Raw genomic sequence first — 21,646 nt, 5'->3', positions numbered from 1 at the left:
TGGGTAGCCCGGGTGTCTCAGCGGTTTAGCGCTGCCTTCGGCCCAGGGCATGACCCTGGGGTCCCAGGATCGAGTCCCCACACCGGGCTCCCTGCATGGAGCCTGCTTCTCCCTCTGCTTGTGTCTCTGCCTCTCTCTCTTTCTCTCTCTCTCTCTCTCTCTCATGAATAAATAAAATCTTTAAAAAGAAAAAAAAAAAGATGGGCCATGCAGGCTGTTGAAGAACTTGTACCATGCTTAGAATCAGGACTTTGATCCATAAGCACTTGGACCAATGGAAGGCTGTTGTTGCTAATAATCTTCATTTCTAATTACAGAAGTAAGACACGTATTTCAAGAAATTTGAAAAATCCAGAAAAGCAGAACAAACAAATCACTTGTACTACCACTGAGAAGAAACCATACTCAACATTTCAACTGAAATCCCTCCACTTTCTCAGGGTGCTTGGCTGGTTCATCAGTTAAACATCTGCTTTCAGCTCAGGTCATAATCCTAGAATCCTGAGATCCAGCTGGAGTCCCCCCTCCTCCCAGCTCAGCAGGGAGCCTACTTTTCCCTCTCCCTCTCCTTCTGCCCCACTCATGCTCTCACTCGCTCTTTCTCTCTCAAATGAATAAATAAAAAAAACTTTTTAAAAAATCCCTTCAGGGATCCCTGGGTGGCGCAGTGGTTTAGCGCCTGCCTTTGGCCCAGGGCGTGATCCTGGAGACCCGGGATCGAATCCCACGTCGGGCTCCCGGTGCATGGAGCCTGCTTCTCCCTCTGCCTGTGTCTCTGCCTCTCTCTCTCTCTCTCTCTCTCTCTGTGACTATCATAAATAAATTTAAAAAAAAATTTTAAATAAAAAAAAATCCCTTCACTTTCTTACATATAAGTATAAACAAATATTTTTTATAAATATATACATATTACCAGGGATGAAGAGTACAGCAGCATAGGAAATAGAGTCGACATTATTGTAATAACTTTGTATGGTGACAGATGGTTACCACCCTCATCATGGTGAGCATTTGTAATGTATATACTTGCTGAGTCGCTATGTTATGCACTTGAAACTATATTTCAATAAAATATATATCATTTTTTTACAAAATTAAGAAAAAATAAAGTTGTGACCCACTTTTTTCTGACTTATAATAAAGCATCAATATTTTTAGATACCATTAGACATTATTTTTAATATAATTTCTAGTTGTAAGATAGTACCCAAGTATGAATAAACTATATGCACATACTTTGCTATAAATTGGGCAGCACATTTTTTTTGTTTAAATTCCCACAAATGGAGTTTCCAGAGCAAAAATTATGTGAAATTTCAAGTTTTTTCAATAGTAATTCTAAATTTTCTTCCATCAACAAATATATGAGAATGCTGGTTTTCAAGAATCCTTATCAACACTGTTTTTTTGGTTTTGGATTTAACTTTGTTTTTATAATTTTACAGGTGAAAATGGAATCTCACTATTGATCTTATTTTTATTTATTTGCCCCCTAATAAGATTGAACATTTTCCATGTTTACGTGTCCCGTGTATTCATGCATGAAATGGTTATGATATATTTTCTCTTTACCCCATTCTTAGGGCATCTTCTCAACTAGCTGGCTAATGGTTGACAAGTTGTTATAACATTCTGAGCTTCAGTCTCCTATATTGTTGAGGGTATTAAATGAGGTAACATATGTGAAAGCAGTATATGGGAAAGCAGCAATCACTCTTTTTTGTTTTGTTTTGTTTAAATAAGGAGCAGTATGGTGAGTGGTAACGCATTTTGGAGTCAGAGAAACTTAGGCTGACCTTTTAGCTCTGTCCTAATTAGTTGTCTAACCTTGTTCTAGTCGTTTAAACTCTCTAAGTTTCCTCTTCCTAATAAGTCAGTAGTAATTTGACCCACTTCCAGGTTTGGATGGAGGGCAGAGTACTATATAATTCACCAGGGACTTGCCCCTTGGGTAACTGGGTGGATGATGATGCCAACAAAGGAAATAGCAAATACACTGGAAGGAGTGGGTTTGTGAAGCCTGATGAGTGATGAACGTGAAGTAATGTGAAGTCCTTGAGGACCATGGAAGATATTTTGAAATACATGTAAGAAGTTCAGGAAAGAAACGGGGGCCAGAAATTTGCATTTGAGACTCAGCAGCACATTGATGTCAGCTGGCCCTGAGCTTGAGGTCACCCACAGAGCGCATGAAATGCTAGAAGAAAGCCTAAGTGGGGACCCGGTACCCATCACCATGGAAGTAGCAGGCAGGAAAGAGGTAGAAGTCATGGTCTGAGGATAAAATAATATGAAAAGAGTGGTTACCTTAAGGCTAAGTGATGAATTCAAGAAGAATGGAAGAGTTTTGATGTGTTGGCAAAGGCAGACTCCAGACTACAGCAGGCAGGAGCCCATGAGAGATGAGAAAATGACAACAGTGTGACAACAAAGGAGAGGACAGGGTTAGGCTGGGAGGACGAAGCTGGGTGGGCAAAAGCAAGAGAAGAATTTTTTTTTTTAACTTGAAAATATTCGCACGTGAAAAGGAGTCAGTTGAAAGGAAATGTTGAAGCTTCTAGAGAGAAGACTGCTGGCCGCCTGTTCCAAGATGATGAAGCAAGGTAGTAATAGCTCAGTCAAGGGCAGGAGGAAACCTACATCTTTCTCTTAGACATAAAGGAAGGAGGAAAGCATAATTCCAAGGGTGAACAGGGAAACCGGAAGCATTCATAACTGATCATGGCTTCTCTTTTCTTTATGTTTTGTAGGAGGCAAGGCCATGAAGATCCTTAGAGAAGGAGGGGCTTTGGGGAAAGTGGTAAAAATCTGGCACAGCTCCTGGGGAAATGGTAAAGAACATTAACTAAAGACAAATGAAAAGATTTCCCAAGAAGGTTTACGGATCCCACTGAGGTTGAAACAAGAGCAGCGTAAAGCTTACAAATGACCTAAGTTTAGTGATTTTCCCAGATAGCACCTACTTCACCAAAGGCCACAAAGTAATGTTTTGCAGCAAAGAGTTCAGTAGAAGGAAACAGGAATTGAGAGAGTTGTAGGAGAACTGAAATGACTGGTCTTGAGGTAAGCAGAGGCTGAACCAGGCAGGGTCCAAGGGAAGAGACCAGAAATCTTGAACCTGAAGGACTACAGTAAAGGTGGGATTTAGAGACAGATGGGGCTGGATGGTTAGGAAATTCTGGGCCAGGAAAGAGATTTCAGAGTGTAACATTTCCAAAGTGGAGGAAGCATATGTGCTCCCAAAGCTCAGGATGTGCTTGGACAGGAAGCTTCTGAAGAAGTCACCTTAGAGTACAGGTTCTTAGGACAGTACTGGAGGGACTGCTCGTGGATGTTGAGATTTCAGACATCACAGCAAAGGTTTAAGAAGCGCCACTATCCCGAGCAAATGTGATCAAGAAGAGTCCAGAGTTCGGCAGGTGACGGTCAAAGACTGGAGGATGAGGATATAGCCAGATGGGAGGCAAGAGTTGGGTGAAGAGATTGTAGAAGATTTTTGCAGCAGAGCAGGGAAACAATTTTGTCTGAAATTAGGAGGGAAAATGTTAAACTTATTTTTGCCTAGAAGGGCCTTTGAAACTCCTCAAAACAAAGAAGTAAAATCGATCTGATCCCTTTCTGATCTGACACTTTCCCAAAAAACAATGTTGCTAGGCAGATAAAGAATTATTCTCTAACCTGTACCTTCAAAAATGAAGTAAAGTGAAGCTCTGGCTGTCGAGTTGCTTATATAAATAAGAACCAGTTTCAGGTATTTTGAAAAATGTCAAAATAACTCTTCTCTTTACCCAGCAGATATAAGTGATAAGGTAATAGGGACTCAATAGGTGTTCCCAATAATCAAATATTGCTTCTTGAGAGGCTGAATATCATTGCTAATATTTTTCTGGCTTTGAGATATGACAATCTTTAATAGTGAATGGAAATAAATAAAAATAGAAAATAACACACTGATGTAGCTCTCATATATCTTTAGGATGACCCATGTATGAAAACACATTGGGCTGGGACTTGAGGTCAGAGAAAGGAGGATCTATAGAAGAACTAGTCTGCGCTTGGTACTCTGCTGAGCACTTCATACTTCACAACAAACTTGCACGAAGCCAGGCACCGGTTGCAAGGTAAATATCAGTATTTTGCTTTATAGATGGAGAACCAAAAGTTCCACAAGTAATTCGATCTAGATTAACACAGAGAATAAATGGCAGAGTCAGAAGTCACACCCTGCCCTATCAGGCACCAAAACCTATGAGATTTGTATTCCTTCCTAATCTGTTGTGTCAAGCAAATCACATGACTTGGAAGAAAATGAAGAGGCTTCTGTGTATTTAACATTCCTGGGCCTTGAGTTCTTAATGTATAGAATAAGCGCAGTGGTTGGTTCCCCTTCCAGTACAACCAGTTCAATTATCATTCTTTCTTGTCTAGTAAGATGAAAACCAGATTCAGCAAGGAGAAAATGCCAAAGTATTTACAGCAAACAATTAAAAAAAAAATTCTGACCTCCTCCCAGAAGGCTGTTACATTCTCCATCACTACTTCCGTAGTTGTTAAGTTATATTCCAACGTCTTATACTCTTGCTTTTGTAAGAAATCCTGTTTATAAAAGAAGGGAAAAAAATTGTACTCGAAGAGCATCATGGCATTATTACATCTAGTTTACACTCTAACAGTATTTGGATTTTATGAGTATTTATGAATATATTTATGTACAGATTAGAAATCACTTAATAAAATAATTGTTCACAGTTTTGTAAAGCCAAGCACTAGGATTTATCACATTTGAAATGCACTCTTAAAACATGTGCTATTTTATAAAACTCTCTTCCTACATTAGATTTTTTAACACACAATTGATTCTTCCTTCCACGCTCACATGCTAACCTGGGTGATGAACTTACGAGGCCTCCCTGGTTACCCTCCAGTGTGCCTGCCTCAATTCAACATTAGGACAGAGAGAAGGCTTCTGTCTTCACGTCTAGAGCACCCTCCTTATTAGAGGCATCGAGAGCATCACTTCTCTGGTGTACGTACAGGTTTGAAGATCTGATATAACTGATTTTAAAGCATCAAACCCTGACTCTAAAGGAGGGCTCTACTCCACATTATTAGAGCTCCAGAGGGAAAGGTGGGAGCATTGGGAAGAATTAAGTGCCTATATCCTGAAGTCCTCAGCACAGCAGGTATTGAGGACAGCCTGCTCCTTGCCTTGCTTTTGCTTTTCCTCCTCTACTCTTCTCTCACCCTCTATCTCTATTTTGGTTTCTCTCTTTTTCTCCCAGTTTAGTTTCTCTGTGTTCCTGTTCGGTGACTCTCCCGGTCTTTGTGACGTTCTCTCTTGGAGTCTGTGTGTGTGTTCATTCTCTCTCTCTCTCTCAGTTGAGAAGGGTTAACAGAAGAAATAGGATCAGTCCCAGAGCTGCTATGGTTCTGAGTTACATTCCCCAGTTGGTCTACCTCACAGATCTAAAACTCACACATCTTCAAGATGATAAACTTAAGGAGGGTGGCTGAGGCGAGTGCACAGAACTGGAGAGGCCAGGCCCTCTTTGGGGCCGGGGGGGGGGGGGGAGCTGTCGCAGCTCACAGGAGAAGAGGACCCAGTTACTACATATTCTGATTCTTCAAAAGAGGCTGAAGACATGATTTATTGTATATGTAACATCTCCCAACTTTTAAACGCTGAGAACTAATGCAAATGGTTTGTTTTAAGATTTAAAGGTCAAGTGAAACAGGTCCAAGGCCAAACTACGGTCCGTGGGTCACCACTGGCAAAGTCTGGCCAAGACCACATAAGGGCAGAACCACCTAAAAGTGGCTCACCCTTCAGCCTCATTGTTTATTTCTATCACAGTGATTTATTTTCTGGTTAAATATTTAAATGGACATCAAAAAAGTACAAGACAGTTTGATCTATATATGAATTATAAAAATTATAACCACACATAAATTCATGATGGTGATTCAATTAGCTAAATAAACACTGGGCATAATCACCCGAGGACTTTAGAACCTCTCTTCTAAGCTACAGCTACATCAGCTTTGCTAGGATGTGGCATAAAATGCCATTCTCGTCTATCTTACTTTCTGGAAAGTATGTTGGAAAGTTTTGAAAAATTTAAGGTGAACATATTTAGTTTTCGCTGGAATGTTTTCTGACTTCCTGGTGAATCTGTTACCATCTTTTGCACATTTGTCAAGCTCATGAGAACCAATCTATTAGCTGATTTCTTAAATAAAATTCTCCGGAATACAGAAACAATATTTCCGTCAACTCCTTTGACTTAAGAGAATCTCAGGCCTTCCTTTTTATTTCACTAGGTTTTCATCACAAGGGCTTGTTAGACCACATGTAGACACCAAGAGAGGAAATCCTGAGCATCAAACGGGCCCAAGACCAACACTTCATCTCCAGAGAGGTTGCTCACTAGAAAAGTTCAAAACTGTTCTAAAATCATTGCAAATGATGCCCTGTTGGGTACATTACCTGTATTTTGTTTATTGCTCCAAGAGAGTCATACCATGTTTGTACAGCCCAGGGGAATTGCCGAGTGACTGCCATGCGCAAAACGATGCAGAATGAGATGGTTGTGAATATTTTGCGAAGGATGATTGTTTTGATCAGTGCATAGGGAAGCACAGATAAAAACACCACAAAGAACCCTGAGAAGAAGAAGGCTGAGCTATTGAAGTATCTCACATAGGCTGCCTTCCGGGTCAGTTTCAGCTCTGTTCTATAAAAAAAAAATATATAAAATTTGGGATGCTTATCAACTTTTCAAATACCAGGCTTTGGAAATATGTAAAACCTGAACAGAAGCTCTCAAGGCTTTCTGCCTGTGTTCTGATCCTAGCTCCATCCTATGTGAGCTGTGTGACCTCGGGCAAGACATGTAATCTCTCTGGGCCTCAGTTACCCTCTCTGAAAGGGGGGCAGTAATGAATATACCAGTGTCTTGGACATCTTACCTGTAAATATTATTTTTAAGTTATAATTTATTATCTCAATTATAATTACTATTGCTATTATGAGATTATTTTAATATCTTGAGTCACTTCATCATTAACTTGGAAGATTAGTGAGACTTTGATTCAAATGCTTTGTTTGTTGGGTGGTGTTTTAAGTAATTAAGTGTGGAAATGAGGACAGCATTGCCAGATTTATGAAGGAAAAATACACTTTTGTGATTCCCTAGTGGATTGTTAACATTTTAGAAATGCTAGCTCGGCTTTGAAGAACACTAAAAATAACATAGAAGCCACAAAAGAATGGTTTCCCAAATCTTAGCATAGGAGAATCACCTGAGAAACTTACTAAAATGCAGTCTCAGGCCCACCCCTCAGGGATACTGAATAAGTCCGTAGGCTTCCAGCATCCATGCTTTAAACAAGAACCCGAGTGATTCTGTTGCAGGTAGTTCTTGAAAAATTACAAAAGAACAGCTACTATATCCTTTCCGTCTCTCACTTTATATAATTCTTTGCAAAAAAAAATCATTTTTTAAAAGATTTTATTTCTAAGTAATCTCTACAACCAAAATGGGGCTCGAACCCACAATCTCAACATCAAGAGTCACACACTCCACAGACTGAGCCAGCCAAGTGCCCCTGCAACAATCATTTTTACTTCTGATCTTCTGGTCTGAACTGTAAATGTGAACTTTTTTTTTTTTTTTTAACACATGTAGAAGAAGTGTCAGTGCTCCAGCAGGTAGAAAACGGGGAGTGCAGATGCTGCTAATGAAAGAGAACAATGCTGCCTTCAACCTACAGCCCACTCTTCCAGGACTAGAAAACTTCGAGTCAATTGAGATCCTCCTATTCAGCTCTTGCAAGAAAAAAAGCAGCAATGAACAGATGAGCAGAGGGTTCTGGAGGGAGAGAGCAACAGCAATTGCTGTGCCTGGCATTTAGGGTGCTAGTTCACACATTTGTAAAATTCAGAGAAGTTTTCATTCTTAAGTATTAGAATTCAGGGGGGAGGGGGGGATCCCTGGGTGGCGCAGCGGTTTGGCGCCTGCCTTTGGCCCAGGGTGCGATCCTGGAGACCCGGGATCGAATCCCACATCGGGCTCCCAGTGCATGGAGCCTGCTTCTCCCTCTGCCTGTGTCTCTGCCTCTCTCTCTCTGTGACTATCATAAATAAATAAATAAATAAATAAATAAATAAATAAATAAATAAATAAATAAATAAATAAATAAAATTTAGAATTCAGGGGGAAAATAAAAAATCTTTTTTTTTTTTTTAGTCTGAAAAAAAATATAATCCTGAGCACTCTGATACAGAAAACAAAATTCAATGTGTCCATCCCAGGCTGTGATTCACAATCTAATGTGGTCTAATGCTTACTTATTTCAATCACTTAGAGCTGAAGGCAGATTGTGATTTTAGAATCTCACTGGGGTTTGACCCCTGGCTCTGCCAGTTACAGCCAAGCCATCTTTAGTAAACTGCTCTTCCCTTTGGTTCCTACAGAATCTGCCTGTGCGGAATGGAAACAATACCATCTCCCTGGAAGAGTCACTGCCAAGGTTAATGAGAGCTCAGCGGATGGCCTAGCACTTAGAATCCTTAATCTTCAACAGAAAAAAACAAAAAAAGAGAAACATTGGCTAGGTTGATGTTAATAAAATGCTAGAAAAGAGTGTTTACAAAAATGTTCACAGGTTTGTGATAATTGTTGTTGAAATGTATTAGAAACAGTTGAGGAAAATGGAAGAAGTGGTATGACAAGAAAAAAATAATGGACTCACGAACATTTATAAGGATCACGCAGAAAGCAGTACTCTCCATAATAAAATCACTTGTACTTTATGAGTCATAAAAATATTTTATTAGTTTCTTATAAAAAAAAAACTTGAAAGTGACTTTATTACAGGAGAGCAATAAAGGAATATATTGGCAAGGAGTTTCACACAGTCTCTGCCCAGGACCATCTGGGCCAGGCTGAGGTAATCACCCCTCGAAGCGCATCCTGCCAATCTCTTCCAAGACATTATATTTGCTCTTTTGAGTATCAGAAGCAATTCTTGCTTTCCCATATTTACATCAGCACTTCCAAGCCTTTTCAGGTAACAATTTCATGCCAGGTTAAGGAACCAGATTCTACAAGTTACAACCAACCGTTGGCTATTAGAATTGGTCAGACAGAAATACAAAATACAAAGGGTGAATTTCATCTTTTGAGGAAGAAGAAAAATAAAAACCAAAGTCAGGAAAAGTCAGCACCTAGAGTGTCCTGAACAGGAGTTTATCTTGACGCCCGAGACAAGCAGATGCTCTGATGAACATTTCATCCCATTCTTGGGATGCCTGTGCTCATAGGCATAGAAGTGACCAAGGGGACAAGTATGATGGAGAACTCACTTGTTAATAAGAAAAACAACTTCAACCAACTAAACAATTCCCCAAGATCTTTAAGGATGTTTCTGGAAAGAAAATACAATTCCTTTCCTGGATTTGCTTTGAAAAGCATAATAAAAACAGGTGACCAATAATGTTTGGGAAATATTTACTCTTTCACTCTTTCTATTTACATGGCAAAAGGACTTGATATTTCAGCATTTCTTTTGTTGTTCCAATCACACACCTGCAGCTCAGTTACCACCCTCTACCAGAATCAGCAACCCCAATTCCTCATAGCCATATTCACACTATCTAAAAGGGTACTCTGCTCTTTAGCATATTTTTCCCTGTGAAACTCTCGTGTGCCATAGGAGCTGAAATGATCTGGTCTTCAACAGTAGAATGTCTATTACTGAGTCTCCTAGAACGCTTTTTTTTTTTTTTCCTAGAACCCTTTTTGATTGCAGTTTGTAAAACATGGACCTCGACTAAAGAAAAATGGTCTCGTGGCTGCAGAAATACCCTAATTTATATTGTGCCCCAAATATGTCACAGTTACCATACCTCAGTCTGGGCTGTACTTTTTGGCTGGATATAATCTTTACCAATCAGCGAAAGAGAGGTTATCTGACCTGAAACAGGCTAGAGACAGGTGCCAAGCACTGATTCTATCTCAGGTGATGGCTTCTGTTGCTTGAGCTGACCTCTTAAATGCAGGGTTTCTAGAAACACAATTTATGGATATTACCCTACATTATTATTAAGTTAAGTAAAAACAATGATATCTAAACCAAAGAGAAGAATTTCTTTCTTTTTTTATGAGCCATAACATAAGTGAAGTGGAATAACAAAAAATCACTTCATTGGTTCAGAATTATGACTCTGGTAGTTTCATTTAAGTTTTCAATCAGCTTCCAGCATTGTGATCATTATTTTTGTCAAATAAAGCATAATAAGCAGCTATAAACACAGATAGGAAATTCTTTCATGAGGCATAAATATCCTTGGAATTAAAAATAACATATTTAACCAACTATATACAACTACAGCCCATGAAAAGGACTTTATGTCACTTGATATTGATGCATGAATATTGATATAACTTAAAACAATTGATTGTCAGAAACTTCAAATATGAACTGGGAGTAAGTCTGTTGTGACATCTTATTTTTAAAATATTAAACAGGGACACCCGGGTAGCTCAGAGGTTGAGTGCCTGCCTTCGGCTCAGATCATGATCCCACCTGGGATCGAGTCCCACGTCGGGCTCCTTGCATGGGGCCTTCTTCTCCCTCTGCCTGTGTCTCTAACCTCTCTCTCTGTCTCTCATGAATAAATAAATAAAATCTTAAAAAAATAAAATATTAAACATTAACAGGCTAATTATATTGAAATTATCAGAAAGACTTACTGTCTTATGTTTTCAATTATTTTTTCCATTGCTTCCTCCCAGCAGTATGCCTTAACAGATTGGATATTTTCAATCATTTCTGAGGTGATCACGAGTCTTTCATTGATCTTTCCAGCTCTCTGATCTCTGTAAATCAATCAATCAATCAAATACTTAGTAAAACCAAGTCAAACTGTCAGCAAGAACTACAAAAGCTTTAAAAAAAAAACAAAGCCACACTTCTTATTAAACAGATGGACATTTATGTTATTATCTGACAGATGACAACAAAAATAATAGCTATCTTTTAGTAAATGCCCTCTATGTGCCATTTACTACTAGACACATTCCATAGACTGTCCAGTGTAGGACACTTCATGGTAGTGAAGTCCAAGAGAAATGGTTATCTCCACTTTAAAGATGAAAAATCAGAGACTCTGTGAGGGAAAGTAGCCCGAGTCAGGTCACATAACTAGTAAGAGTACAATCTGGGATTCAAGCCAAGCGCTAACAAAGACACTCCAAATTTTGTATATGTTTTATCATCTTCTAGCTGACAAATTCTATATCACAAGCTGGGACTGGTATCACTGATTCATTCTGCAATAAAAAATAACTAAGGCTCTGGTATGATGATCTATGAACCAGAATGTGAAAAACCTAGAAGACTCTACCTGAAATATATGCATTCCCTCCGATGTATGTATATGCTTTATCCATTCTACCTGAACCTTATGATCTATAAAACTGAACTCAATCTTCACCTATTTAAAAAGAAATTCTATAGACTGATAAGCCAAAAAATGTCCTGTTGACATAGGGAGTATTATTCACACCTTAAAAACAATTCCTTTTTCAGTGACACCCAGTACGTAGATCCCGGTTCAGTAAATAGACCAGGCCTGATTCTACTAGAGTTGACTCTTTGGAAATCTGATTTAAAACCCTTCCAAGCTCTCAAGCTACGTAACTAGAGTGCTACCTGTACTTCATCATCATTCTTCCCAAACCAGCTTGGAAAAGAGCGAGGACTATGAGGAAAGCAAGACCACAGAAGGCAGAGGCTTGTAACAAATCCCAGAGCAGCCCCATCAGGAGCGTCACTTGTAGAGGAGCAATCCACACGAAATGCGCCAGTGCAAGTCCCTGGAAAATAAAATCACAGTGAAAACCAGTGACAAACAAATGAGCCTGAATGAGAAAAAGTGAGCACAGCAAGGTCATAAAATCAAACACATGGTTCCCAGCATGCTAAAATCAGGGTGTTTGCTATGTGCAGCACATAGCAATGTGCTTAAACATTCTGCAAATAGACTAGGATTTCCCAAGGAATAAATTTCAAGTCATTGCACTTTTAAGTATTTTTATTCAGTGGAATTAAGATTAAATAGCATAAGTATCATGTCAGGGGTTTATTTTAAATAACTTACTTCTATCTGGATAAAGCAAGAGCCATGGTGTAAACATGAAAGAGCAAAAGAGTCTCCAAAGGCTCAGTATAACAACTCTATCACCTGACAAAATATTAAGAATAAATACATGCTTAATTCAATAGTAATTTGTTGAGCACCTGCGGTGGGTTTAACACTATGTTAAATACTAAGAATGCTAAAATAAATAAAACACACTGTCTGACCTCAAAGACCTTGTATTTATTTGTGTCATAAGACAGCACTGAACATGAAGTGCTCAGCATATCATATTCAGCCAAAGTAAATAACTGATTTAAAGTACTAAAAGGAGGGGCACCTGGGTGGCTTAGTCAGTTAAGTGTCTACCTTTGGCTCAGGTCACCATCCCAAGGTCCTGGGATCAAGTCCCATGTTGGGCTTCCGGCCTAGCAGGGAGTCTGCATGTCCCTCTCCCTCTGTACCTCCTCCTGCTTGTGCTCCCTACCTCTCTCTCTCTCTTTCTCTCTGTGTCAAATAAATAAATAAAATCTTTAAAAAAAGAATAAAGTATTAAAAGGAAACAGTAAAGTATTAAAAGGGATCTGATAAAAATTAAATTTCAAGAACCTTCATGCAATATTCAGCAAGCCGAGATGCCTTTGCATTGGGTGGTTCCATGAGACCCCAGAATGAACTCTGCTATACAACCGTAGCTTGTAGAAATAGGGAAGGTAGGGATATATATTATTATATATACTGTTAACTGACCCAGGAAAACCCTTGGGGTTGTAGGAGTTATAATAATAATGCATAAAACATTAAATCAGTAGGTACATACTTCATCGAATTTGTTCAGGTTGTTGGAAAGGAGACTAACAAGTTGTCCAATACTTATTTTATCCAGAACACGGCTTGACAGCTTTAAAGTCTAAAAGGAAAATGGGAAGTTAGGTGATGTGGACAAAGAGAAGACAAATATATGAATAAGTAACATCGTATCACAGCTAAAGAATTAGGTATTTTTAAGTAAAGGTAATGAAAATTATTACTTTATGTTCATCTACCTTGGTATTTTCTCAGATATATAAATACTTCTCTTCACAAAAAATACTATACTAGCATGCCTGTGATTATTTCGTTTTTCAGCATCTAGACAGCAGTGACATGTTTTCTACTCCAAAACAGGAATGATACAGCCCATTTATATAGTATAGAGGTTTTGGTAGGGTTTTTTTGTTTTGTTTTTATAGGAAGCAAAGTTTGAGATTAAAACCTATAACTTTGGGACACTTGGGTGGCTCAGTGGGTTAAGGGTCTGCCTTCAGCTCAGGTCATAATCCAGGAGTCAGGAAATCAAGCCCTGGCTCCCTGGTCAGTGGGAAGTGTGCTTCGGCCTCTCTCTCTGCCTCTTCCCCCTGCTTGTGTTCACACACTCTCTCTCCCTCACAAATAAATAAAATCTTTAAAAATAAAAAACTTAAAAACCATAACCTTAGAGTAACCCTACTGACCTATAACAGAGTTCTATAATAATTCTATTGAATGAAGTTACAGTTGAAGTCGACAAAAGTATATTATGAATCATTAAGGATTTTTGTGAAAGACTGTATTAACAAAATCCTTAAATAGTACAAAGAAAAATATACCCCTATACACAAATATAATTGTTAAGTAGATAAATCAAACACAATTATGAAAGATCACAGTTATATTTAGGCTGTAAAATTCAGTAAGAATTGATTAGCCATTAGATGCCTTTGATTGGAGAGTACCCATCCAGCATTGTTTCAACGGAATATATCTATATTGAGCACTTAAGTGATGCAAATCACTGGAGTCAAGGCTTCAGGGATTATTATTAGGATTTACTAATGCATTGTTCTTTTTTTAAGATTTTATTTATTTATTCATGAGAGACACAGAAAGAGGCAGAGACACAGGCAGAGGGAGAAGCAGGCTCCCTGCAGGGAACCCAACGTGGGACTTGATCCCAGGACCCCGGGTTCATGCCCTGAGCTGAAGGCAGACGCTCCGCTGCTGAGCCACCCAGGCGTCCCCACTAATACATAATTCTTGCCTCAGGGTGGAGCATACACAACCACATATGGTATGGTAAATGAGCTAAAGGGTGCAGAACATAATAGGGTAGGTAAGAGAAGGTTCACACATCTGGTTATAAAAATCTGCACTTTATTGAGGAGATAGAATTTAAGACGGGTCGGGAATAATGAACAGCAGTTAGATTAGCACAGATGAAGAAGGAATCAAAGCACTTCATTTCAAATCACTATTAGAACAGAAGGACAGGGAAAATTCTATCGAGGTGGGTTACACATGACTCAGTAAGAAACTGTCCATCTCAGGGGATTTGAGTCCTCTCCAGAGGCCTTCGCAGGAAGCTATGCACACAGGGAGCACTCAGTGAATATTTGTTCATTTTAATTACCTCTATCTTCTAGGAATTCAAAGGATAAATTTAATTTGTATTCATTATTTTCTTTCATTTTTAATGTTTAATCGACATATAATTGACATACAATCCTGTCTTAATTTCAGGTGACAACATAATGATTTGACATTTATAAATGTATTTAGATTTATCATCTAAAATATAATTTGGGGGTGCCTGGGTGGTTCAGTGGATGAGCATCTGCTTTTGCCTGGGGTCCTGGGATCGAGTCCCACATCGGGCTCCCCGCAGGGAGCCTGCTTCACCCTCTGCCTGTGTCTGCCTCTCTCTCTCTCTCTGTCTTCATGAATGAACGAATAAAATCTTTTAAAAAATAAATACAATATAATGTGAATGCATAATAGTCACAGATCTTAAAACAATGCAGAACAGCACTGTAGTACAAACATTGGGATATTGTAGGAAAGAGTTCGTGGCTGCCTGCCATGTGGATGGAGTTGGTCAGATACGGGACCAGTTAACTTTAGGCTCACTTTAGGGACCAAACCACAGCCACGGTGAAGATACAACTGCATTCTCTGGTGATGATGCAAACTCAGGCCAATAAGTGTGCCTAGAGGGGCAAACCAACCGGGTAATAACACAGCTATTCAAAAATGAGAGGAGGAAGGAGAGATACAATAGCCTCTAACTTTTCCTGAATGTGTTCTGGATCTGTAAGTACATAGATTGCTGTATTTGTCCTAAATGTTATATAGGGACTTATTTACAAACTAACCCTCTCCTTCTTTGATCCCCCCTTCCCCTGAGCCCAGAGTACTTCATATCTCTCTCCTATATAACACAATTTGCCTTGCTCTATCACCCCAGTACTTCCCCGCTCTGATATCTATATAATCCCCCATGTCAAGGACTATGATTTACCCATTTCAGAAATTTCGAAGTTTTTGCACAGTTCTCCATACTTTTTAGGTCTTAGTTTCTTAAAACATTTTAGGCATAAAACAGGGATAATAATTCTTACCATAGAGAGTTTTGGAGAAGATCAAATGAAATAATATATCCAGTTCACCCAGAAGCTTGTCATGGAAGTCCTTAGCTATTATCCATCATTATGATAATATGCACTTTTCATAAATATTTTTTAAATTGAACTTTCTTTGGTGTTCATGCTGTGCCACTCTATCTCCTAAGTGATATCTAAGAATTTGTTCACTTACATAAAATTTCTGGATCAAAATAAAATTCTGTTGATTTATTGCCCATCTTTTCCTGGTACTTGTGAACTGATGAGATTGTAACTGAGGTGATCCGATTAAACTGTGGACTCCATTTTTTTTTCTTATGCCTCCATAAAAGGCTGTTTTGAATAATAAAGTATGACTATCAAGGTTTTACAACGCAACTGACCTTGCCTCTATGTTATGGAGTGTTATGGGTTATTTGCTTGAGGTGATTTCAGATCCATGTCCCTTGTAAGCCAAGTATATAAAGTTTTTACATTGGGGGAAGAAAAAGAGAAGAAAGGTAAAGCAATATCCCAATGATTCAGCCAAAAGAGCTTTCTAAAATGAGATGGTAGATCCAAGCAGTCACACGTTGTCTAGAAAGCCATGCCATGGAAATGACCTTACATTGTGTTTCTAAGGTAGGTAAGTCTTAATCTGCATTCACCTAAATCATGCTTCAGAAACTTGGGCTCTTGTCTGGACAATGCACACAGAAAAGCTGAACAGGTTCTGATGGCTCCCGTGCATGTGCTGTTGCAAAAATTCTTAATTTACAGGACTCACAGAATGACAAAAATCTAACTCAAAGCAGTGGATGAGCGGATGCCACCACTGTGTCTTAACTAATTAAAGCAGAAACTGTTAATGCTCGGATTAGCACTAACAATTACATACTATACTCTTGTTATTGAGACCTAACGATAACCTGGCATTTTACGAGACGATATTATGCCAATGACTTTTATGCAGATAATAAGCATTGTTTTAATGGAATCCATAAATTCTAAAAAATGATGACATGACTAGTTTTTTAAAAATCCATAATACAGGCAGTTTATAGAAGATGTTCAATAATTATTAGCTGACACGAACTGTATTGATTACCAAGGAAAACTAGAAACATTAATTATTGTTGCCATTTACTTCACAGGCTATAAAATTGATTTCAGCATTTACCCCTTATGTGTATCAACATGACATTTAAAACATGTTGCAAGAAAGCATTACCTTCTTATAAATCAAACTAAACATAGCTATTCTGATGCGCATTCCAATGTGATGAAGGCCAAAAATGGCTGGGTGCAGGAGCAGCGGCCTCATGATAAAGAGAAGGCATAAGCCAATGGCTAGGTAAATTGCAATGGAGCGTTCCTGCTTGTTATCTGGATCATAGGAAGCTATGATTCTTCCCAGTAAGAGAGGCTGGACTGCTTTGGTGACTTCCTAAAAAGAGGAAAAACAAAGAAATTAGATTTCATTTCCTTGTCATAAAATGGCCCCACAATTTCCACACAAGAATTTCCATCTTTAAAAAAGGATTTAAGATGGGCTTACATTGAGGGCCACGCCATATTGACATTATTTTCAGTATTTTTATACTTAGAAAGAAGATTTGATTTGGGGTTATAGCAAAAGCCATTTGGAGACAAGTTGATATATAAGGTATCTTTGATTGAAAAGTGAAGAGTGACCATAAAGTAAAGGTATGGTTTCTGGAATAGTGTGTTCATTGGTAACATCGACATAGCGCTGAACAGTTTATGAAATACTTTCATTTGATTTTCGTGACAACTTTAGGAGTCAGAGTGGGCATTATTATTTTCACTTTGCAGAAGAAGAAACTAAGGCAGAAGACACCAAGTGACCCGATAAAGAACTAGAAGCATTCTGAGCAGTGGCATTTCCATAATAAAATAGCTTCTCAAGGCAACCACAATAAAGGGGAGCTGCATGCAGGCACCGGTGGCATTTAAATTTAGCCACTTCCACTTCCAGTGTCATGTCCTTCCTGGTCTGGAATAGGTATGGACTTCAGGGAAGGAGCATTATAACCAATTCCAACCTCAGGCCCGTTTCCAGTGGTTTATCAACTCTTCAAAGACCTGTGAGTTAACACAGGAGGACTAAAGTTGTGTTTCCAAATGCATCTAATCAGGATCTTCAATTAACTACTAAATCAAACTGTCCATCAAACCCATTACCACCACTCCTGAATATATGGGAATAGATTTGAATTCAAATGGTGTCTCGTCCATCTTACTAAATTGCTTTCAAAAGGGAAAGACACATAATCTCCCCACCTTGTTCTAGGATGGCCCAGTGAAATGGGGATCTAAGGCTAAACCCTGCAGGGACATGATGCAATGCTAACTGATTCCATTTCAAAGATATATTTTCCAGCCAGACTGGTAAGCCAGCATTGTTCAGTTTACTCTCCCCGACCCTTAATTTGCTTTGATTCCCCCATTTTCTACGACCTCCTTTCTAAACCTCAAGTGCCCAATACAACAAGCTTTCTTATTCCCAATAAATGAAAATGCTTTTCTCTACCAACAATCATCCCCATTAGGAATCCTAGCCTATACAGAGCCGTTATTGATTGACCACTAGCTATTCATACTATACCTTACATTCAATGTTTCATTTCAAATTAACTGTGTAGACCAAGGCTCTGAATATAAGGAAAGAGTCAAACCTTTTTTAAAAAGTTTCCAAACTGGGACAGCCCAGGTGACTCAGCGGTTTAGTGCCGCCTTCAGCCCAGTGTGTGATCCTGGAGACCCGGGATCGAGTCCCACGTCAGCCTCCCTGCATGGAGCCAGCTTCTCCCTCCCTGTGTCTCTGCCTCTCTATGTCTATCATAAATAAATAAAATCTTAAAAAAAGAAAAGTTTCCAAACTAATCACAAGATGGGCTATAGTTTTCTCATCTCACATAGCCATATTCTCAAAATGTTTGAATTATAACTAAAAAATTAAAAATTAAAATTAAAAAACTTTGAATTATGGCAAACAGAAAAGTACTAAAAAGAAAAATCACTTACCTACCTACCTACCATACCATGTTTATAGTTGCCATATCTGCTAAAAAGCATTTATTTTTTAAAAAATTAAATAAGAAAAAAATTAAAAATAAAAAGTAAATAAGTACAGAAATTACTGCTTGTTGGTGCATATCATTTTGTGTATGGTTTATACTCTTATGGCACATGTATCCATCTTTAGAATATACAGAAAAGAATTAGTTCTTAGGTTTTATATTTATATAAATGGTATCATACTATGCTTTTTGCAACTACTCTGTATTTAACACTGTGTTTTTAGCATTTATTTCCATTGATACTTGTATATCTACCACATTTACTCTAAGTGCTGTTCAATAGGGTATCCTCGAATAAATCAAGATTTGTCCAATTGCCTTACATTGGGGCAGATGGGTTGTTTCCATTCTTAAACTACTACAATCTGTGCAAGTGATGCCCTGGCTATTTCTTTTTAAGTTTCAGAGACCCATGCCAGACTTGTCTAAAATAGATAACTTTATTTCAAAATACCTCCTTAGACTAGGAAAATGAACTGTCAAAACAAATCTTAGATTTGAAAATATAGGTATAAATTTATCTGTACTATAAATATAATTTTTCATGGTGTGTTTGGTAATATTTCATCCTCAAAATAACTTTTAGATCAATATTTCATTCTAGAATTTTTCTGTATTATGTTATTCTTTGCAGACAAATGTCAATACCACATTTACTTTAATTTCTTTATCCTCTAATATTGGGTTTGCACTTGGCTAAAACGCTCTCTGGAGTTGAAGTTAAGAACACTGGATTTGTATGCACTACCCTTGTTAGAAGTACTGTGTCATCAACAAGTGGAGAGTAAGGAGCCTTGGTGTTTACCATGTATACCTGATAAAACATCATTCCTTACTCATTTTAAGACAATAACTGGGGGGACGCCTGGGTGGCTCAGTGGCTGAGTGTCTGCCTTCGGCTCAGGATGTGATCCGTGGGTCCTGGGATCGAGTCCTACATCGGGCTTCCTGCAGGGAGCTTGCTTCTCCCTCTGCCTGTGTCTCTGCCTCTCTCTGTCTCTCATGAATAAATAAGTAAAATCTTTAAAAAACAAAAAAAAAAGGACAATAACTGGGAAAGTAAGGATTCTGACTGCTACTCAGGAATCCATGCTTATATCATAATCACCACAAATATCTTTCAACCTTTCCCAGGCCCATATGCCTACATAGGTATTCTCCTGATAATACATCAGAGAATATAGAACCACTGATCAACACCACAGTATGTATTCCTAAGGAACAACATCTACCCACGGAATGCTAAAATGAGCATTCTGAGGAAAAAAGAAAACTACTTTGGCAGTTGAGCTGTACACAGAATTTTTAGAATTGGAAATGTACAGGTATAATTTTTTTTCCTACTGAGTAATTTGAACTACAGTCCCTGCCACTGTCTAGCCAGTATATTTTTGCCATAACCAGCCATCTCTATCACAACAGTCTTACTTGCTAAGGAGTTATTCAGTTGCAATTTTTTAACAAAATAAGTAAAATGTGTCTTAGTCTGATTCAGGCATCTATTTTACACATATTCATTGCTGAATTGGTCTTCACCTTGCCTGTACTGACAGATGACATGCTCATCCTTTGAACAATAATGGAAATTCCACAAAGACACCAGTAGTAGTACTCTGGGAGGGCACGTGTTCATACAAAAAAAATGCAATTTCTTTTTGGTAGAAAAAAATTCCAATAATAGCATCATCATCTGCAAACAGCAAACTGACATAAACCTCACCACAATATGGAACCGTCAACATTCAAGGACAAAATCACCACTCCAACATCCCCCCAGCCCCCCCACCCCCGTTTTTCCCTAATCTGTTTGAAGCAGCGTGTTCTCTAATATTTACAATGGAACCACTTACAGATAGCACCTGATTTTTTTTTTTTTTTAGAAGGGAAAACAATGGTAACCAGCTTAGTCTATGAAGTAGAGTCCTTTACAGAAATCATCCCTGAAAATGACTGGGAAAAACAAAGTCCTCTCTTCTTAATATGTGAAAGTTTTGTATACCCATGACTTGTACTATTCTGAAATATAAGAAATTTCCCAATTTGCCATCATATAAAATAATGTAAGCAGACTGACACTCGAATGTCACAAGGAGTAACATAAATTTATTTGAAAATTTGATTACGTTTTATTACTTGATTATTACGTTTTATGAACAAATAAAGATGCAATTTACCGAATGTTTCATTTAGATAATATAAGAAGCCTGATATCTATTTTTAAGCTAGCGTGACAGTGAAATTCAGAAGTCATGAAACCCAAGGTCCTATCCACATTACCTATGCTATCTGTGTCACCTTAGTGAGAGATTCCTTTCTCTGATGTGTTCTTCATTGATAATCCAAGTGGGGGCAAGCTGATCTTGAAGGTCCCCTCCAGTGCTAACATCTCTGTTTATATGTTCTGAGTCTGAGGAGTCTCCTGACAGAGACTGGGGATTCCTTTGGCAATTGTCCTGGCCCACATCCTGCCACAACTACTGGCATTTTCTACTCAAGGAGATACAGATCAGAACAGTGTGGGTTCAGAAGACAATCTGGGTAGAGAGTCAGGTTAGAGAACCACATTCCTGGTGGGAATAATCTTGAGTCCCAGTTTAGATCAGCCTCCCAGAGAAAACTTAAGTAGGCTGAAAAGACCTCCTGGGAGACGTATCTTTCATAGGACCCTCCACACCAAAGCTCAACATCAGCTGTGGCTGAATGTAAATCCTTTCACCATTTCTGTCCTACCTGCATAACTAGGACGGGCCAGAAGCTTCCAGAGAAAGAGAAGTCTGTCTGATATTCAGACTACAAAATTGCAAGTTCAGGTGAAAACAAGAAACTTGGTTTAGGTTTGCAATTACACGATTGCCTTAAAAATTATGCTTCTAAACCCAAAGTATAGTTGATTATTCTGATACAAGTACATGATTAGTTGAAGAACTTCTAAGATTACATGACTTTCTATGGTGTGTACCCAGAAAAATCATCACCATCATTATGTCAACTTGTCTTAA

The 21,646-nt window shown here is 38.4% G+C and overlaps 1 protein-coding gene across 1 annotated transcript in view; it reads right to left on the bottom strand.

Annotated features, from left to right (window-relative positions):
• Window positions 1-21,646, bottom strand: part of CFTR (CF transmembrane conductance regulator) — a 161,217-nt gene that overhangs the window by 98,496 nt on the left and 41,075 nt on the right. Inside the window, exons 4-9 of the mRNA XM_055314679.1 lie at window positions 16,775-16,990; window positions 12,966-13,055; window positions 11,719-11,882; window positions 10,758-10,883; window positions 6,488-6,734; window positions 4,504-4,596 (exon numbers count right to left, since the gene is read on the bottom strand). Of these exons, the coding sequence (XP_055170654.1) occupies window positions 4,504-4,596; window positions 6,488-6,734; window positions 10,758-10,883; window positions 11,719-11,882; window positions 12,966-13,055; window positions 16,775-16,990 (936 nt within the window). The remainder of the gene's footprint in view (window positions 1-4,503; window positions 4,597-6,487; window positions 6,735-10,757; window positions 10,884-11,718; window positions 11,883-12,965; window positions 13,056-16,774; window positions 16,991-21,646) is intronic.

The sequence above is a fragment of the Nyctereutes procyonoides genome, unplaced genomic scaffold (assembly GCF_905146905.1).
Source record: "Nyctereutes procyonoides isolate TBG_1078 unplaced genomic scaffold, NYPRO_anot_genome, whole genome shotgun sequence".
NCBI lineage: Eukaryota > Metazoa > Chordata > Mammalia > Carnivora > Canidae > Nyctereutes > Nyctereutes procyonoides.
The sequence above is the reverse complement of the archived record's forward strand: the minus strand, read 5'-3'. Positions and strand labels throughout refer to the sequence as shown.